Source organism: Mus caroli, unplaced genomic scaffold (genome assembly GCF_978045245.1).
Source record: "Mus caroli unplaced genomic scaffold, Mus_caroli_1 scaffold_5, whole genome shotgun sequence".
NCBI lineage: Eukaryota > Metazoa > Chordata > Mammalia > Rodentia > Muridae > Mus > Mus caroli.
Window position 1 is genome coordinate 19,306,479 of NW_028227260.1, and position 19,822 is coordinate 19,326,300.

At 38.1% G+C, this 19,822-nt stretch overlaps 1 protein-coding gene across 2 annotated transcripts in view; it reads right to left on the reverse strand.

Moving 5' to 3' along the window:
• Rragb (Ras related GTP binding B) overlaps positions 1 to 17,836 on the reverse strand; it is a 33,653-nt gene extending 15,817 nt beyond the window's left edge. Inside the window, exons 1-6 of one of the 2 annotated variants that reach the window (XM_021152911.3) lie at positions 17,202 to 17,836; positions 16,387 to 16,420; positions 13,728 to 13,827; positions 9,155 to 9,238; positions 7,250 to 7,316; positions 4,281 to 4,503 (exon numbers count right to left, since the gene is read on the reverse strand). In XM_021152911.3, coding sequence (XP_021008570.1) covers positions 4,281 to 4,503; positions 7,250 to 7,316; positions 9,155 to 9,238; positions 13,728 to 13,827; positions 16,387 to 16,420; positions 17,202 to 17,293 — 600 coding nt within the window. In that variant the 5' untranslated portion in view covers positions 17,294 to 17,836. The remainder of the gene's footprint in view (positions 1 to 4,280; positions 4,504 to 7,249; positions 7,317 to 9,154; positions 9,239 to 13,727; positions 13,828 to 16,386; positions 16,421 to 17,201) is intronic. The other variant, XM_029473611.2, reaches the window with a different exon arrangement.
• Between the last annotated feature and the right edge of the window lie 1,986 nt (positions 17,837 to 19,822).

Genomic DNA, 19,822 nt, shown 5'->3' on the forward strand with positions numbered 1-19,822 from the left:
ATAGGGAGATTGCTAGTATATGTGTACACACAATGAAGGCTAATTCTTTTTTAATTTTTAAATTACATCTTAAATTAAAATATAATCACATTACTTTCCTCATACCTGCCCCTCCCAAGTCCCCTCCTTCCAACTCCTTCCTTGTCCCCCTTCCTTTTTAAATTGATAGTATTTTCCTTTAGTTATTATTGTTATATGCACACATATACACACGCACAAATATATAAATGCAACCTGCTATGTTCATTTTTGCTGTTTGTATATATTTGGCTTAATTTGCACTAGGAAGCCAACTACTGTCTAATTGGACTTTTAAGGGCCCAACAAGAGGGAAATCACGCCTAGTACTAAAAACCTAGTCAACTTCCAGGGACTAGTAGTGACGTCATGGATCTTAAAAGAGAATCTACTATTGCTGCTCTGCTAGCCCAGCATAATTTCCTGCTATATTCTGAAGCTTATCCTTACATCTACAGATAAGTGTAACTAGTACCCCTCATCGAAGAAGCTGCTCTTTACAGCAAATGGAGACTATCACAGGAAACCCCAACTGGATGCAACGTATCTTGGGGAGCCCAGTCCCAATGGACTCCTATCATAGCTCCTGCATCTATAGCTCAGGAAACACTGCAGAAGAGGGGGCAGAAAGATTGTGAGAGCCACAATACTGGAAAATCTGCTGTGAAACACTCTCCTCTAGACATGTCCAGATTGTCTTTTTACTTCTTGGACAAAATTGAAGTTTTATAGTTCTGTAGTATGTTGGCCTCCCATCCAATTTTCATACTTGCCAGCCTCCACCTGACTCCATGTGTTCATTCTCTGTCTCTCTTTTAAAAAACCAAAAAAAAAAAAACCCCAAACCCCAAGACAAAACAAAACCCAGAAGTTAAAACATTGCTATACCCATAAATGAGAGAAGCTTCTTGCAGTATATGGTAATTCACACAATGACCCACAACTGCTGGACATGGTGCCCAGAATGAGAAACTTGGCCACACTCAGCCCTCAATGAGATGTCTTAACCCAAACTCCTATACCAAAGGCTTGGGCAATGTACTCAAAAGAGGAAAAAGAAAGATTCTTAAGAGTTAGAGTAGAATCTTGTAATGAGTTTTCTGAATTGATTTTGATTCTGATTAGAGTTAAAGATGCAATTTTAAGAAGTAATGAGAACACTCAAGAAAGCCTGGGGGTGATGTGGAATTCAGATCTTGAATCATACAATGTTCTGGCAATCATATAGGTGGCTATTTTTGTCAAAATGAGTAGAATGGATTTGGTAGCTGATCCTAATTTTGCTGTATAAAATGGACAATGATAAGGATGAGCTCAGATTTGAGTATCCAGTTGAGTGATAATACAGATGACCTGAAGTTCCTATATTTGCCCTGAAAGATACCTTAACTTCCTACAGCCACAGGCTTGATACTGCTGCAAAGTAAACTTGGACTCTCATCTCATGAGCACATAAATTACAGTGCAAATTGAATGCTCATCTCCATGTGATACCTGCTTAGAAAGCATGACACTGGCGGGGACATGATTCTGGAGACTGGAACTGGTCTCATCAAGTAAAAGCTTGAGGAAATTGGGAGTGCCTAAATGCTCAATTCTTTGCCCATAGAAGCAGCCACTACATTTTTATCTAAGAATAATACAACTTTTCCTTAAAAAAAAGAAACTAAAGTGGCCTCCATGGAGGTAGCTTGAAGAGACTTGATTCATTTCTACCACAGCCCTTTGCTCCTAGCACTATACAGATTCAAGAATCAGAAGATTTCTAAAGGTGAAATATACAGCCTCTAAAAGAACTATATGATTTTTCTACTGTAGACCAAAATACAGGGATAACTATGAGAATAGATATTAATGGCTCAGGACAATTTTATTGATGTGGATGCAATAAGCAGAGGATTTGTAGGTGAAGGGTTAAGAAGGCACTCTGTTTAGTTCCTAGCTGAGACATGAATGAAAACATAACCTGTACTAACTGAAGTTAAAATGCCATAGCTGTGAAGCTGGAGAGATGGCTCAGCAGTTAAGAGCATTGGCTGCTCTTCCAGAGTCCCTGAGTTCAATCCCAGCAACTGCATGGTGGCTTACAACCATCTGGAACGGGATCTGCTGCCCTCTTCTGGCAAGCAGGTGTACAAGCAGATAGAGTACTCATACATAAAATTCTTTTTTAAAAAATGTCAGAGCTGCATCGATCTACTTACTACATAGGAAGGAATCTAAACGCTTAGGGAGATGACAATGCTCAAGGTTTTTAGCCTACAATCTATTCATTCATCAATACTGGGAACACAAAGCCAATGAGAAACAGATGTGTAAGAGGACCCCTAACCTCCTCCAGCTCTCTGATCACTTTCTCCTATAAGCCAAAACTTACAGTGGTAATTGCTACCACTTAATTGGGAAGCCTAATAAAGGGGAAGTGGGTGCTAGAATAATGGGCAATGTGAAGACATTTTACCATCAAAGACAAGAAGGGTAAACTTATTTGATTGGACAAAGGAGTACAAGTACCAACTCACAGAAACCTATAGTTTTGGCTAGTTGATCATAGTGCCCCTATAAATGAACTAGATGGGATATCTACTACATTCTTTTTTCATCTACATAAATGAAATAATTTAGGTCAAATGATCAAAAGCTTAGCATGAATCATAAAATATCATGGCTGCTCAACTGGTATCCATCCAGATTTGTACCATTTTGTAAATCCAGAGAACCTCTTGAATGAAAGAGAAGGTTGGTTCAAGTATAGGAAGGACGCCGACACAATTCTATTCAGGTTACCTATTCAGTTTCTGTAGAAGACATGGCTATTAGAAAGTGGGGTACCACATACTTAAGAAGTTTCTGACTGTAATTGCAGACCAAATGTACTTAACATACCAACTCATCTATTGATATAGGAATCCGCATTTCCTGTTGTGTATAAGAAGGCTACTGATTTATTTCTGTTAACTTTGTATCCCACTACTTTGCTGAATGAATTTATAGCTTTAGTTTTCTGGTGGAGTTTTTAGGGTCTTTATGTAAAGAAACACATCATCTGAAAATAAGGATACTTTATTTGTTTCCTCTCCTTTATGTATATACTTCTTTTCAGGTCTCTAGCCCATCTTCCCAGCTCTCTAAATTTCAAACTACTTCTAGAGGTGGCTTCCAGAATCAAGTGAGCTAATTCCTTAAATGAAATGGGTCTTTGTCTTTCTATACGCAAACACATCTGACTGGATCTGTTTCTCTGGAAAACTCAAACATACATATTAATGTGTAATTGAGGATATTTATACGAACATTAAAAAACAGTAAAGGAAATAGAAAGTGATTAAAACATTCAAAAGGAGCTCACTTGTTGTTGTTCAGCACACATGTAATTCCAGCTCCATGGGATCTGACACATTATATGTATTATGAAACATGTTTTCCTGACAAAAGCTATCATCAAAAAATCCTTTAGTATAAAGCTTTCCTTAAAGCTCCAAGCCAAGGGCTGGGCAGTAGTGGCTCATGCCTTTAATCCCAGCACTTGGGAGGCAGATCTCTATGAGTTCTAGGCCGGCCTGGTCTACAAAGAGAGTACCAGGACAGCCAGGTATGAAATTAAATTCTATACAACTAGTATAATCTAAAACCCCTTTAATTCTCTATAATATAGAGGATTTTCTTTTTTAATCTTAAACATTAATATCTAATGCTCTTATTTTTTACTGAACAAACTGAAGGTAGAATATGTCTTACCAGACCCAGAATCTCATAGCTAGATAAGAAGTTGCCTATTTTTCTAAGCCTCTTCTATACTGAGCCCCCAAGTTCTCTATGGAACATTTTGGGTTATAGGTGGTTAATTTTATGTTTTTGTTGAGGAACTGAAGGTTGATATTTCCTACTCTACTATACTTAGTCATTTTTGAGTTATCCTCATGCATACTAAGTTATTTATGCCAGTGCGATTCTGAGGACTTGTGAACAGTGCTTGACACAATGGGGTAGGCCCTTGAACTGGTGCATATCACGTTCCTAAATTAATTCAGTGACAGCAACAACCTCTCCTCATCTTACTCCTGGTGGGTCTTTCAGCTATGACAATACAACAGGGGCAACTAACTACTTTTTAACCTGATAAACGTTACTTAGTGAAAGCACATGGTCAGAGACTTATCTCGTTCTAAAATACAGAATGGTACAAACTGACCTTCACTGTTTATAAAGGAGGTCTACAATGCACGCTAACCATTTGGTACAGCACTTTTTCCATTTCTTACCAAGTCTCGCTGATCTTCCTGTACCAAATCCATTTTGTGTACCAAGCAAAAGATTTTGGCTTCTGGAGAATTCTGCAGAATAGCCTCAAGGCATGACTGATAGTAGTGCATGTCCTTTTCAAGTTCACGGCTCTCCACATCAAAGACATAAATCAGAACCTCCACATTTCGGAAGATGTTGTCACGCTGGCTAGTGAAATAATTTTCCATGAAGGTATCTTGTCTGGTAGGAAAAAAAGTCTAGATAGTAAACGAATCTTCTGTTCAGTTACTCCTGCCTGAACTTTTGTTGCTTGATCAGGTGAAATATGATCTTAAACTTTAATTCAAAGAGGAAATAACAGCCAAATGTGGTGAGCTTTACCTTACTCTACTTCATGGTCATTACCTGCAATCATGTAAAATCCTCCTTTCTTATATTTTGTTATTGTTATTACTGTTGTTCTTGAGACTCCATAGCCCTGGTTAACCTACAACCAACAAAGATCCACCTACCTCTGCATACTTATCATGTCTGGCCCCTCCTTTGGTTATAAACACACCTTCTGTTCATTCTTTGAGTGGTTCACGGTTTAACTCATGGGTCTTTTACATACATTGATCACTCTTTCATGCTACTTGTTCACCTCTTCATCTATAACTCCAGCTTATTTCCTTATATTTCAATCCAGTCCACACATCTTCATAGAAACTACCTCTATCTTGGGCCAGCTCACTCATTGTAGGTTCTCTACCAACACATCCCTCTCATTTGCAACACTTAGCACAGGCAAGATGCTATACTTATGTTATGAGTTCTTGATTAATAGCATTCAATTTTCTATACAACCAGATAAGAATCGCCTCTGATATTATCTCCCACTGTCTCACAGCTTTTAAAAGAAGGATGGTACATTTTTTTAAAGATTTATTCATTTATTCATTTGTTTTATGTGAGTACACTGTAGCTGTCTTCAGACACATCAGAAGGGGACATCAGATCTCATTACAGATGGTTGTGAGCCACCATGTGGTTGCTGGGAATTGAACTCAGGACCTCTGGAAGAGCAGTCAGTGCTCTTGAGCCATCTCTCTCCAGCCCAGGATGGCACATTCTTTTTCTCTTTCTTTTATAATCAGAAAAGAAATTTATTTTGAATAAACAACTCAACTTTGCAAGATGACATTACCTCAACTTTTCTTTGAAGAAAGATAAGTATCTGATCAGTTCATAAAAACACCTTTCTCTCCCCTGTGCAGGGCAAAAACACCAAGCTAAACCGAACCGAACCGAACTGAACCAAACCAAACCAAACCAAACCAAACCCTTTCTCTGCCTGACCTTTCAGATGTTGATAATGTTAACAAAGGACAACCACTGAGGGCTTGTCACTCTGTGCTCCATCCTATTATGCAAGTCAACTCAGTTTCCTACTCTCTGCCACCTGTGCTCTTCCCCAGGACTCCAGCTCCAGTCAGAAACGTTGTAAAGCAGAGGCAACCCCGGGGACCCCTGCAGTGCAGAGGCTCAGTGGGTGAGCAGTATCAAGTTACATTCTAAGTAAATAGCTAAAGGGTGAAGCACTCCAATGCCAATTTATTTTAAGCAGGCTCTGTGTTATCTATGGTTTGCAAGGATGGCACATTCTTAGTGTACATTTGCTGAATAACACTAGCCAAATAGTCTACATTTATGAAAATATTACTTCAATGATGGCTTTTCAGCAGAATGCTACCCTTTGCTCCTAGGTTGGCTGTCACTTCCCAAAAGATCTCAACAGTTAGACAGCAATAAAAGAGTAGTGTCATTTAGTGGTGCATATGGAGTGGTATTTACAAATTTCTAATTCTGCATCTTGCTAAATACAGCTATGTAACCTTGGAAGAATCATATTTTCCCCAGCGTATAGATACTTGATCTACAAAATTGAATTTCATATTATAGTATCTAAAAACAAGGAACTTGGGTAAATCTGTTGACATAGACTAGAGAATTAGAAGCAATTACAATAAGGGAAGATTTTTAGCCAAAATGTTAACTCAGCTGCTATCAAGAACGAATTATTTTCTTAAGACCACTTAGTTATTTATTATTTTTTCAAAACCACTCACTGAGCAACTTTTGTATGTGTGGAGCTGGGATATACTTACCAGACAACAACATCTATTTTTTTTTTTTTTTTTTTGGTTTTTTTCGAGACAGGGTTTCTCTGTATAGCCCTGGCTGTCCTGGAACTCACTCTGTAGACCAGGCTGGCCTCGAACTCAGAAATCCACCTGCTTCTGCCTCCCAAGTGCTGGGATTAAAGGCGTGTGCCACCACCGCCTGGCAACAACATCTATTTTGTAAGACACTATAATGTATATTTTATGCATTTTAACTTAATTAACATAACCAATATATGGGTTGGTTACTTTGCTCTATTGTACAGGTGAAGTCACAGTGCAGAGGGTTTGAATAATATACCCTAGACAAAGAATCTGTGTTTTTAATCACTCTGGACTACACACTGTTGCTTCAACACAGAGGCACAATAAGTGCAAATTTTATGATTGCCCTGGTTATAAACCAACAATAGGTAAGTGCATGTTCGGAATCCAATCTACAGTGACAAGACTACCTAGAATTACTATTTTAGATTCAGAACAGTCTAGTATACTAAATAATAGCTAAGAATGCAATACTAGTGCCAGTCAACCTGAAAAAGAAATCTAATTTATGCCACTGTAAAAGAGGCCTGATCTATCCCATAGTATACATATTCAGGTAGAGCTTATATTAGAGCTACTTAAATGTGTTTTATGTAGAAGGTATTTTCTAAGTTGTACAAAACACAGATCTTTATTAATCAGCTGACAATACTGAAATATGTTTTAGCCAGTACATCTATGCAAATGATAGTTTTCTATGTGTATCTGCCATGCTGATTATACTAGATGACATCATTATCGCCATCAGCTTCACAAATAAGTAGGCACATAGTACTTACCCACCACAATCCCACAGGTTCAAAACCAGGTTTCCCAGAAATCGAACATGAGAATGTTCTACATCAACTGGAAGATAAATGTTACAAGTCTAGTATTTGTAGTAAAGAACATGACATTAAAGATAAGCAAAACACTAACCCATGGTGTTTAGAAGGACCAAAGTGGAGTGAAATGCTCAAAGCCATAACAAGAAGGTGATTTTTTTAGCTTAGTCATGTGGTTTAGTGGCAAGGTGGGTACCTATACTACCCTATGCTAAGGAATTGGCTCTTGTGTAAGTAATTTTTAAATTTCAGTAGTTTAGTATCCAAAGCAGAAACAATCTCCAATTATAATATTAATGTTAAAATTTAACACGCAAGACAGTGACATACACCATTTAACGAATATTCCCAAACCCACATTCTTACTTCCAAACAAAACAGACAGAAAGCAAACACAAAACAAACATAGAACATAACAAAACTAACTCCTGTACTAACTTCCTCTTCAGTGAATGTGTCTGGTGATTTTTCTTTCTGACTCTCCTGACATATTCAATTCACTTTGAGTCCTTTGTAGTATCTCTTAATTTCAGTCTTTATTTTATAATCCATCGCTCAACATCAAGGAAGGCCCTTATCTCCTCATGCCTATACTATAAAGTCAGTAAGACTTTATAGTAGTGTGAACCTACCACAAGGTTCATCTTCTTAACACTACTTTGAACATATCACTCCCCGTTCAAAACACTCTCAATGGTTCCTCCATGTTTAATGGGGGAACACTCAAGGTCCTTCATACTTTGGCTTAAAAATCTACCTTTATATCTACCCAGTAATTGCATTAACAAATCCTCTCACTTCAGCCCAGTATGTTTTTATTCATAATTCCCAACCCTACTACCTCCCCAGTCCCCAACACATTTTCCTCTCAGGGGTCGCAAACTTGCTAAATCAGGCCATGTGAGCAAACCTGTACCATTAAAAGCTTGCTAAATCTGAGAATAAACATCTACCATGGCCTCACGGAGGTGAGAGTTACTCAACTCTTGTTCATTTCCATTCAAAGTTTATTGGCTCAGGTTTACTAGATCTTTAACATCTTAAAATAGTAGCCTGAATTCTAGGTTATTATGAAAACGTTTACAGGAGATTACTATTTCCAATTTTTCTAAAACAATGGACAGGCCAAAAAAAAAAAAAAAAAAAACGCATCCACAGGCCACATCCAGTACACAGGCTATCTGTTTGCGACCTCTGGTGTTTTGTTCCCTCCCAGTATCCATTGCCTTTTCTGTCATTTGCTGCAAAGCCCCCTTCTTCCTTTCAGAGTTAATCCTAAAACCCAGACTAATTCCCACCTCCTCCAAAAGCCCTCTTTCCCTGACAAAAAAACCCACCTACCATTATCTCTCCCTCGGAACTCATTTAAATATTTATTAAGCAACTACTCTCTGCCAGGCACTAGAAAAACCTCAAGAAAGAATAATGGAAGAGTTTATCAGGAATATTTCTCAGTATCTAGCAATTTTACTCTACATCATTTATGTGATTGTTAATTCAATCACATAGTAATATTTCCTGTGTCTATCTCCAAGTTGTCACCTAAACAAACTGCTCTCTATTTTTCTACAATTTTATCTTCTCATAATGTCTAGATACAAACCATCATGAGAAAGGAAACCATACAGACTTTAGTTTATATAACAGTTCTGTCTCTGCATGACCTTAGGCAAGCTAAGAAAGCTTTTAGAATTAGCTTCTACTTATGTGAAAAAAGAACATAGATAGTATTGACCTCACAGGATTGCTGTGAGGATTCAAAGAGCTATATACACACAGTGCCTGGCACACAGTAGATACTCAAACTACTTCCTTTTTCCCCTTCACTTCCCCCTCCTTGGAAAAGGAATCATATCTTACATGTCTTTGTATTTCCAACAGAGTCTACGAGAGAGTAGGTGCTCAAACTGCTATTAATTTGAAGACTATGTATACGGTCTAGTACTAAAAAAAAAATGGAAAGAAGTGCTACTGAGAAAGGGAAAGACAATAACAAAAGAAGCGACAGGATTCAGTGACTTTTAGATATGGGGCATATGGGATAGAAATCTGGTTTCTATTCCCATATCACAGAAACAGTTCTCATCAAGTGACTGATGGCCCCATTGCCAAATCTAGTGGACTTTTGAGTCCTTGTCTTACTTTCTGCAGCATGACACTGTTGACTACTCTCTTTTCCTGAAAATTAATTCTCTTCCTTGGTCTCTGGCATCACAGTTACAAAATCTTGGGAAGTTTCTCCCTCATGGGTTCCTAATCTTCTTTCTGTCCCATAAATGTGAGGGTTCTTAGGGACTCAAAATAGTCTTCCCCAAAGCAATATACCTGACATAATATTACACTTACCATGTAGATAGTAACTAGGCAACACTAGTGCCAATTTCTCTACTATTTTTCTGACTCATATATTGTATGTCTGTACTGTAAATATCCCAAGCTCAATATATCCAATGTGGCTCATCTCTCCTTTCATCCCAGCAAACCTGTTCCTTTTTCAGTGTTCTCAATCTCGGTGAATTTAACCAGCTGCCTAATATAAAACCTCTCATCCTTTCATTCTTCTTCCCCCTCACAATTCTCTCCAAGGTCCCCAGAAAGTCCTGTTGACTCTGCTGCTTAAGCATACCCTCCAGCTCAGTAGCTTTGCGCCATAGCTACCACCACTACCCCAGTCCAAATAAAGTCCCTGCAATCCCTTAAAAGTTGTTTTTAATACGATAAAAAATTACTTCTCACAGTTCCAAAATCTTGAAAATTCTGAGATCCAGCCACCAGCAATGTGGAAGTCTAGTTAAAACAAGTCTTCTGGCTTATAAGTGGAACCTGTTTCTTCTACCGTTGCATCGTTCCAACCTGTATCCGCATTACAGATACAGTGATGTCTCCAAATTGCTGAATTTTATACCATTCTTTAAAAAAGACACATCCCTGATTGTGTACATTAAGAAGAAGGCCAGAATAATAACCCCAGAATTATTAGTGGTGGTTGTCTCTAGAAAGTTGGCTTGACAATGAATAAAAATGAATGTTTTATACTTAAATAACATTCGAAGCTTTCACAAGTATAATTTTGAATTAAAAATGTAACTTTGACCATGCTATTTCTTTGTTTAAAAGATCTCTCATAGGTTGACAACTTTTCTTGGCTTATAAGACATATCTATATCTATATCTATATCTATCTATCTATCTATCTATCTATCTATCTATCTATCTATCTATGTATCTATCTATCTATCTATCCATCTATCTCCCATTTCCTGCTTCCCTGCTAAATTTTATGTTCCAGGTATGCCCCCCTCTGGTTCTCCTATAACCTTGCTGCTCTGTTATCATTAGAGCAACTGAAAAGAATAAAGAAAGACAGAACTCTGGGGAATCATATTCACTTATGGGGCAGAAAGAAGAAAACATTATAAAGAAAAACTCATTTTTTTAAAGCAGGGAGGGATGATTAAATGCAAAGGAAGAAAATCAAGAGTAATAAAGCATTAAATAAAAAGCCAAGAGAACAGAATTTTGAGGAGATAGGAAATTTTGGAGTTGTCAACAGTGTTTGAGGCTAAAATATTTCATAATCATTTTAGTGACAAATTTACCATTCCAAAACAACCACATTTTTAACATTTACCTAATAAATTAATAATATCATCATTTCTGTACTTAAAATTTCAAAGTTCAGGCGGCTTTAAATTTAACAAAATAAAACTTGACTTTTTTCAGGAATGACAAACCAGGAAAACATTAACACATTAAAGGCAAACAATATTTTAAAAGTAGTATTCTTTTTACTACCTTTAAAGAAAATCAGTAACTGCATCAAAAGGGATAACGGATACAAAGTAATGTACTAGTCCACACATTTAGCAACAAACACAGACCTGTCTTCATTAGTGACAAACTCATTAATGATGATATGCTAAAACATTAAGACCAATATTTTTCATTATATTTTTTGCTATCTTTGATGGAATTCAGGAAATACTAACCAAGTCTTACCAGTCAACTTACTACATCTTTAGGGGCAGGAACCCTATCCCTCTGACATTATTTGACAAGAAATACTTCCAGATTGTACTTGTTCAATAAATGGCCTATTTTAGTGAATATGATTATATAATTTACACCACTATGCTCATAATGATGCTGCTGGATTATGTCAAAAGTATTTACAGCAGTTTCAGCAGTTCTGAAATTCTTGCTGTGAGACTATTCATTGGATTCAGGGCAATAAAGCAACTCCGCTGGCAAATTAGAAACAGGAGTATCGGTGGTACCGAGAAAAGATGTTTCAACAAAGCGAACTGAATTTAAAGTATGAAGAAAAGGTCTTCCAGGAATTGATGAGCTGTGTAATGTAGACAGGCTTTGTCATAATAAAAAGAAGAGCACAGACTGTGATTCCAACACTGACACTTTCAGGCTGAATGTGATTAATTTTGAAGTTATACTTTCATTGTCTATTAGAATAAAGATAATAGAAAATTAGAGTAAATAAAAGAGGGCATAAAAGTTACAGTAGTTTAATAAGCATCTTTACTGAAACCACACAGACACTAGCCCTATATATTTAGTCTAGAAGAGAAAAAAATTGAATATATCCAATCAAGGTACAAGAAAGAAAAACATTTGGACAATTACACTTTCTAGAGGCTAGATATCAGCTACAAGTATGACAAGATAGGAAACTATCTTGACCAACATTTTTTAAAAGATTTATTTATTTGTTTATTTATTGATTGATTGATTGATTATATGTAAGTACACTGTAGCTGTCTTCAGATACTCCAGAAGAGGGAGTCAGATCTTGTTACAGATGGTTGTGAGCCACCATGTGGTTGCTGGGATTTGAACTCCGGACCTTCGGAAGAACAGTCGGGTGCTCTTACCCACTGAGCCATCTCACCAGCCCCTTGATCAACATTTTTGACAATTACTTAGATACTTATCAATTATAGAACTATATATAACTATGAAGGACAGCTAACATATCAAATGAGAGAATAAGTAGCTAAAATCCTTTGTATTATGTACAAGAAAACTGCAACCCAATGGCTTGGATTTTAAAAAAGAAACATGAACCATCTAATATAAGGATTCATTATTACACTCAAAATATAAACTGTACAAAAAACGGCGATGTGTATGCTTCAATAAAATATATGCAAAGAAGAGTTGTGGCTTTAATTATTATTCAGTTAAAATGAAGGTTGTTCCAAAACAAGAAGGTAGGATTTCGCCATTCTAATGACAAAGTAATGCCCAGATTCAGAGATGTAGTAGGCCCACCCTGCCCTGATTAGACCACATCTGCATTCGTCTTATAAGAAGAGGAAGTCCTTAAAAACATTTCAAAAGTATGTCACATGAGGAACCAGAGATGTTTAAGGTAAGGATAACAAAATCTGGGAAGCAGAGAATGAGTAAGATAAATTAAGATATTGAGTGTTTGCAGATATTTGTAAAGACCAGAAGAGAACCATAATAGAAAGAATAAAGAAAGACTTGGTCCTTTTGTTAGGAAGTAGTTTTCTGATCACCAAAACTGCTCTAGTTATGAAGTCTACACTACACTCCAAGCCCCCAAATAGCAATAATGCTCCTCCTCCTTTGTATACCTCCTTTGTTTCAAGAACATAATGTTCTTGAAACCAGATTAGGGCACCTGAACAGTCCTAACTTGTTGCTAAAAGTACTGAACGTGCTAGAAACCCAGACTGTAATCTGAAGGCTAGGGAGAGCAATGCCTGCCCTCACCCTGAAGCCAAGAACAAAGGCAGAATTCAGAAATGCTTCGATGCTTCAGAACGAAATGACAATCTGCATCAGAGTAGGGCACTCCCAGGATCTTCCATTTCATTGCTCTGATAGCCCTTATAGCCAAGAAAGATTATACTAACATTCTAGCCATAAAGGTCAATAAGATATTTCCCAACTCAGAGTAGATTCCTGAAGGAGAAGACCTAGGTGTATAAAGAAAAAGAACAGAGTGTAGAACAGGTATACCTCTCCTTACTATCTCCAAGTTTACCTTTTAATAAAGACAACCACTAACTCCTGTATTAAAACCATCTTAGGTTTTAATATAGTCTAGTTAAGATCTATGATTTTCCCCTTTGTATGAAAAGTTATAAACAAGCATTCTCCCCACAAAATAAGCAGGCAAAGGGTTCCTATCTTTGCCTAAGAAACTGCAGGATACACAGGAAGTTAGCTGAGAACATTCCACTTTGCAAGCAACCTAAAAAGGAAAGCAGCTCCCCAGGATAGTGAGCAATAATAATCAGAATTAGGCCATACATTCTGAAAAAGGAAAGCATGCTCCAAAGCAAATTCATCAACCTGTGCATTCTCAAGCTGCTGCAATCAAGTGTGTTATGCAGATTATTAACAGCCAAGTCACCTCACTTTACAATAGGATGAAACATCTTACTTGTTGCACCAAGACGACGTGTGTCTCTGGCAATATAATTTGCAAAGATAATAGACCTCATGCTGGTCTTACCAGATCCACTTTTACCCATCAACAGGACCTAAGGACAAAGTAAGGGAAAATGTTAGCAAAGCTAGAGCAAATCTAGTGTAAATAAAGGGAGCCATTTCTCTTCTGTAGCTGGCATTTTACAGATGTGCAAGTACCAATGACCAGTATGGATCTGTGATTAAACCATTCCTCAGCCAATCGTTGAGGACATTTCAAAAGTCAAGCAATTACCTGCTATGAGTTACACATCACTTAGCAATACAAGCGTGGTAAGTTCGTGTGTGTGTATCTCCAACAAGCAGATTTCATATAGTATAACTAAAAAGTTCTTCCTACTGCTCTGTTCAAGGTCAGGCTGTTTTCCACTTCAGCCCATGATTTTATCCCTTCTGCATATTTCTATAATTTTTATTTCAGGTTTCTGCCTCTTTAAATTACACATAAGACCATTCTTGATTAAGCTTATCTACTTCTGTCATTACCTTTTGATTCTCCTAGCCTCAAACTTTTAGCATCCATTCATATTTAACTGAATGGCTTACAGTCTCTTTGCTTCCAGCCATTTAGGGAGCCCTGACTCTGTGTCTGGATTCATCCTATATTCTCTACCATCCTTTATTCTTCTTTCTACTAAGTCTCAACTTATCCATCAAAACTTGGTTCAACAATCATCTCGGGAATTTTCTCTGGAGCTGGGGATGTAGCTCAGTAGCTCAGTACTAGGGCACTTACCTACTATAAGTGAAACCTGGGTTCAATCCCCAGTATTCTCCTCATAAAGTTTCTTTGACCTAAATGCCTTAGGCCAGCATTCCTCAACCTGTTGGTTGCAACCCCTTTCGGGAGTCAAAAAACCCTTTCACAAGGGTCACTTCAGATCATCACAAAACACAGATATTTATATTATGATTTGTCACAGTACAAAATTGCAGTTATGAAGTAGCAACAAAAATAATGTTGTGGTTGGGGAGTCACCACAACATGAGGAAGGGTCACAGCATTAGGAAGGTTGAGAAGCATTGGTTTAGGCTGACAGGTATCATGCCTGCCCCTCAGTGGTACTACTATATCATTGCAGACCATAAAGCTCTGTAGTCAGTCCCTCCGTATGACAACTCTCTCACAAGACTGGAAACATTTGAAGGACAGAGGGACAGTCTTTGTATCCTTTGTGTACTTTTTTATCTCCAGTGCCTAACAGGGAACAAAAGCTTGAAATGCACTCATCAAAAGAATGGTGGCTCATGCCTTTAAGCCCAGCACTTGGGAGGCAGAGGAAGGCAGATTTCTGAGTTCGAGGCCAGCCTGGTCTACAAAGTGAGTTCCAGGACAGCCAGGGCTATACAGAGAAACCCTGTCTCGAAAAACCAAAAAAATAAAAAAATTAAAAAAAAATTAAAAAAATGAACAAGCCAAGAGGAAAAAAAGAAAGGACAACTATCTGGTAGAGAGCAAGGCTTTACAGACATCTTTCTTGTGAAAGGATTTGACACAAGAAAAACACCTGTTAAAGCCAAATAATCTTGCACTACAAGGAATCAGAGTTAAATGACTTTCACAGTCCTTTCTAAGCACAATGTTTATGAGATACAGTTCTGCTAACTTTCCTTTTCAAATGAAAGAGATACAGATTCGACCTCCAATCCTAACATATCAAAATGTCTGATTACAAATATAAGAAGCTTTAATGAAAACATACCGGATATGCATTTGTTCAATTCAACAATTTAGATATCCAGGTTTACCTAAGAAAATTTAATTGCTTATTTAGTCTAAAATTTATATGGACATTTTCCTTGTCCTTTGCAAAACAAATTAACTAAACAATTAACTAGATTAACTAAACATTAATTAAGCAATAACTGTATCTATCTCTGAAGGTCAAGGCTGATCCTTCAATGCATGTGCATTGCAGAACCATTAAAGCAAATGGCAGTTTGCCCCCTTTCTCTTTTCACAGTTCCTTAAGCTTTTCTTTGTATCTACTTTTCCCCTCCTAATTATGTAGAAATTTCTGGCATTTTTTTAGGCATCCTTGTTGACAGCAACTTCAGACATTCATCAAAAAACATCCTCCTAGCAAACTTGAGGCCCAGAATTAAATTTTAGATAAAGTCGGGCTAAAAATATGGGAGCTTTTTTAACCTTACACGGTGAGGATAATTATGTTTGTGGTGTACAGGGAGTTTATTCATGCAAACTTCCTAATATCCCTATGAAGGTTATTACCAGTACTTCACAGGTGATACTAAATCCCAAAAAGGTCAAGAAATATTGCTCCTGAGCTAGAGTCTTAGGGATATTGTCTAAGTCCCAATAAAAGTGCAAAGCAAAGCAAAGAACATCCAATTCCAGCTAGAAATAAAAATTGCACGTAACATTTGATTTGGGTTAAAGAATCAGTGCACACACAGAGGGCTGTGTAATATTTGTATCTGGCTTGACTCCATGAGATTAATTTTAGACAAAGTAAATCTGACAGTAAATAAAGGGATGAGTGTCTCAAAGACCACATAGATTCTTGCCATAATCCAGAAAAAGCCGGATTTCCTGAACTGCAGCTTCTTACCTTTTCCTTTATGTTACTGATGTATCTAACACGTCTTACCTTTTTCTTCATGGCTGCATTTGGCATTGCCCACCTGTAGATATAAACCAAAAGATAGTGTTTTCGTGATCTAATTGCCTTGGGGGGTGGGGTGGGGGGACAAGTAAACTGAAAGATGCAGACAAATATTCTTTAAAGCAGCTAAGTATGGATGAGACCTCTTTTCTAAAGTCTTCATTTTCCTAAATTATAAAGCTGGGTTTATGCTCCCTGTTTCCTTCATCAGCTCAGGAGATGCTTCCTAGGAAGACATATTTAGGAATATAGACCATTTAAATTCAAGATTTGATATTTTGTCATAAAGCTGAAGCAACACTCTGGGTATTTTTATAAATCAAACAATATTGTCATAATCTGAATACTATTTTTTAAATTCATCTCCGTATTTTTCAAATCTAGAAGCATCTTTGGACCTTCAATCGTCCTTCCAAGCTGTATTTCTCATTCATTAAAGGCACAAAGTACATATAACGCAGTTCTCAAATAGGCATATCGCACTATACGTCATTGGTCAGCAAATGTCTGTCCTTTCCTTTTTTATCATCAACAAGGTGATAACATCAAATAACCTTTATAGAAAACAGAAAACAACTCAGAACTGTCTCAATTAGAAGACTACGCATAAACCAGGAATCTCACATCCAGGCAAAGGGTGTTTCTATTCTGTTTTCCGTCATCAAGGGCATGATATCAATCAACCATATTGGTAAATTAAAGCAATTCATTACTGCAGGTTAGGGGTTGTTGCATCTCACAATACTCTTTACAATTAGCATGCCCTCCCTCCCAGGTGCAACATAATCCCCTTTACCCACCCAAGCGATCCTTCCGGCTCCCCTAGAGGAGGCTCCACTTTTGGGCCCACATTCTCTTTCTCTGTCTTTTTCTCGGAGTCAGATTCTTCCATCGCGCAACAAGTCCTTCACAGTGCCTTCTAAATCCGCAGTACCGTTCTTCTGGCTCACCTGCCTATGCTCAGCACCCAGGGCCCGCGGGGCCTGATCTATCCCTGCCTCCGCCTTTGTCCACTGGGGGGCCGCTTTTCCCACAGTTACCTTTACCGACCCGAACTTAGTCTCCAGGCACAGCCGAGCAGGCCAGCCCAAAGGAGCAAGCGATTCGATTCGGTGCGTGCAAAGGAAGAGATGGAGGAGAGGGAGGGCAAGGTGGATGAGGAGTTGGTCCCGAGTTTGGGCCTCACTCGCCAAGGTCTCAAGACCCAAAGGTAACTTGGTCAGCTTCTGTACAGACTGCAAAGGCTGAGATAACGGAATGAGCTGAGCCGAGCTGCAGAAGCAAAGCGGACACTGCCTGGTGGCTCCTCCCGACCTCGCCGCCAGTCACGGTCCGCCTGAGGATGCTCTTACTTCCGCGCCCGCCCTTCAGGAGCGCACGAACCTCACCGCAACCACGCTACTGCAGGCCAGGATCACGTGGGAACCTGCCGTAGTCCCAGGGCCTGTCACGTGCCGCTACCCTTTTGGGGGGGCCCTGGGTTTGCTTGGAAGAATACCATAGAGACTGCTTTAGGAAAGCCAGAGTGCCACCCGCCATCACGTGGCCCGGGCTCTCATTTCCGCGCCATTGGCCCTTAGGGCGGCCTGCGGGCACCTAGACACTGATGGACGCGGCCCCGCCCACTCGCTGCTCAGAGTTAAAGGAGAAGGTTGCAATTTCAGCACCTGCCAGCTAGCCATTTTCACTACTCCTTATGATTAGGACCCTGTGCATTTTTGCATTTTGGTAACTTTTCTTCCCGTTAATCCTTATGACAGTTGAAGTAATTAAAAAAGCAATACATCTAAAGTGTTTTAAACTGTCTTTCCCATAGAAAACTCTCAATAAGTTGTTATTGCCAGGACCAGAACCATACAGAGGGTTTAACACGTCCACCACTTAACTTTTAAAAGTTGCAAACATAATTTTAAATTTTCTAATGACCATGAGATACTTGCTACATACAGAGTTTTATGTGGAAAAGAACTGATTTGTCAACCAGCTCTCAAATCTCAACGCAGCAAGTTCCAACCTCAATGACCTAAGAGCTTCTTAGGCTTGGAACTCTTTTAAATGTGACACCAAGGGAACAGGCTGGGAAAAGGAGTTGCATAGATTGATGCTCCCTTGAAAGACTGAATTTGCCATTCACAGTTTGTGATGGCCTCAACTTTCTCAGCTTATAGGTAATGTCCTCTAGAGGTCTTCCTGACCCATACTCTATTAGAGTACAACAGTCTTTTGAACCTGAAGTAGTTATTTTCTGTCGTATGCTTTTTAATTCATAATATTCCTTTGTAGTTTTTCTTTTGTTGTTGAGATTATACTGTAGACACATTGCTTCTCTCCCTTTCTTCCCTCCAAACCTTGTCATATAAACAACTATCCTTGCTCTTTCAAAGTCATGGCTTTGTTTTTCATTGGTTGTTGTTATATGCACATATATGTGTATACATATATATTCCTAATATAACCTGCTCAGCCTGTATAATAATCTCATATATATGTTTTCAGGGCTGAGCAGTTGGTATTGAAGAACCAGACAGTGTATTCTTCCCTAGGGAAAATTATTTCTCCTCCTCTGAGCATTCCTTGGTTGCCTGTAGTTCTTTGTGTAGAGTATAATACTTACTGACATGGCAATAATCTTGTTTATTTGATCTTTGAGTATAGGATTTCTATTTAAACGCTATAAGGACAAGCACTTACTTTTGAAAAATGTCCTCCTATACACTAGGTTCACAGACCAGAATGTGTGTATATACTCGATATTCACTGAGTACTGTTTTTTTTTTTAATAAAGATAAGAACAAATATGTTAAGGAATTTCTGATTAATAACAGAAAGGAGAAAATGTATGATAGTTCTTTAATATCCACAACACGTGAGTGTATTTTGAGAATGAGCATGCCTAGACATTTTTAGGAAGTAAAGCCAATGAAAAGAGAGGAAACAATTGCTACAAAATTTCTGGAGAGGAGAAGGAGAAGAAGCTAGAGCACAGCTAGCAACATTCCTTATGGATAGAAGACAAAAATTCTATGGAGACATGAGTAGGAGACAAGAGTAGGCATGGACACAAAGCAGTCTCTAGAAGTTGATGATAGGTGGTGTATATGGGTAACTATCCCAGCTATTGTATTCTATTATCAGTGTTGGAAAAGCAAGATCATTTTGGGAAATTGGCCGAGATGTTAACCATTTGAAAGATAAGCGAAAGAACAGCATAAAGAAGCATGCCACAAGGATTTCTGTTCGGTACTGAAAGAACAATTAAGGTTGGAAATAGTAAGATAGTATGGCACACATGCATGGATTGGTTTGGGGGTGTGTTTTTTGCTCTAAATGTAATCAACAACCTTAGTGGAGATGATTATAAGACAGGCTAGGTTTGACCTTTGAATCTTCTTCCAGGGCTTTTGAAGTTTAAGTAGGAAAC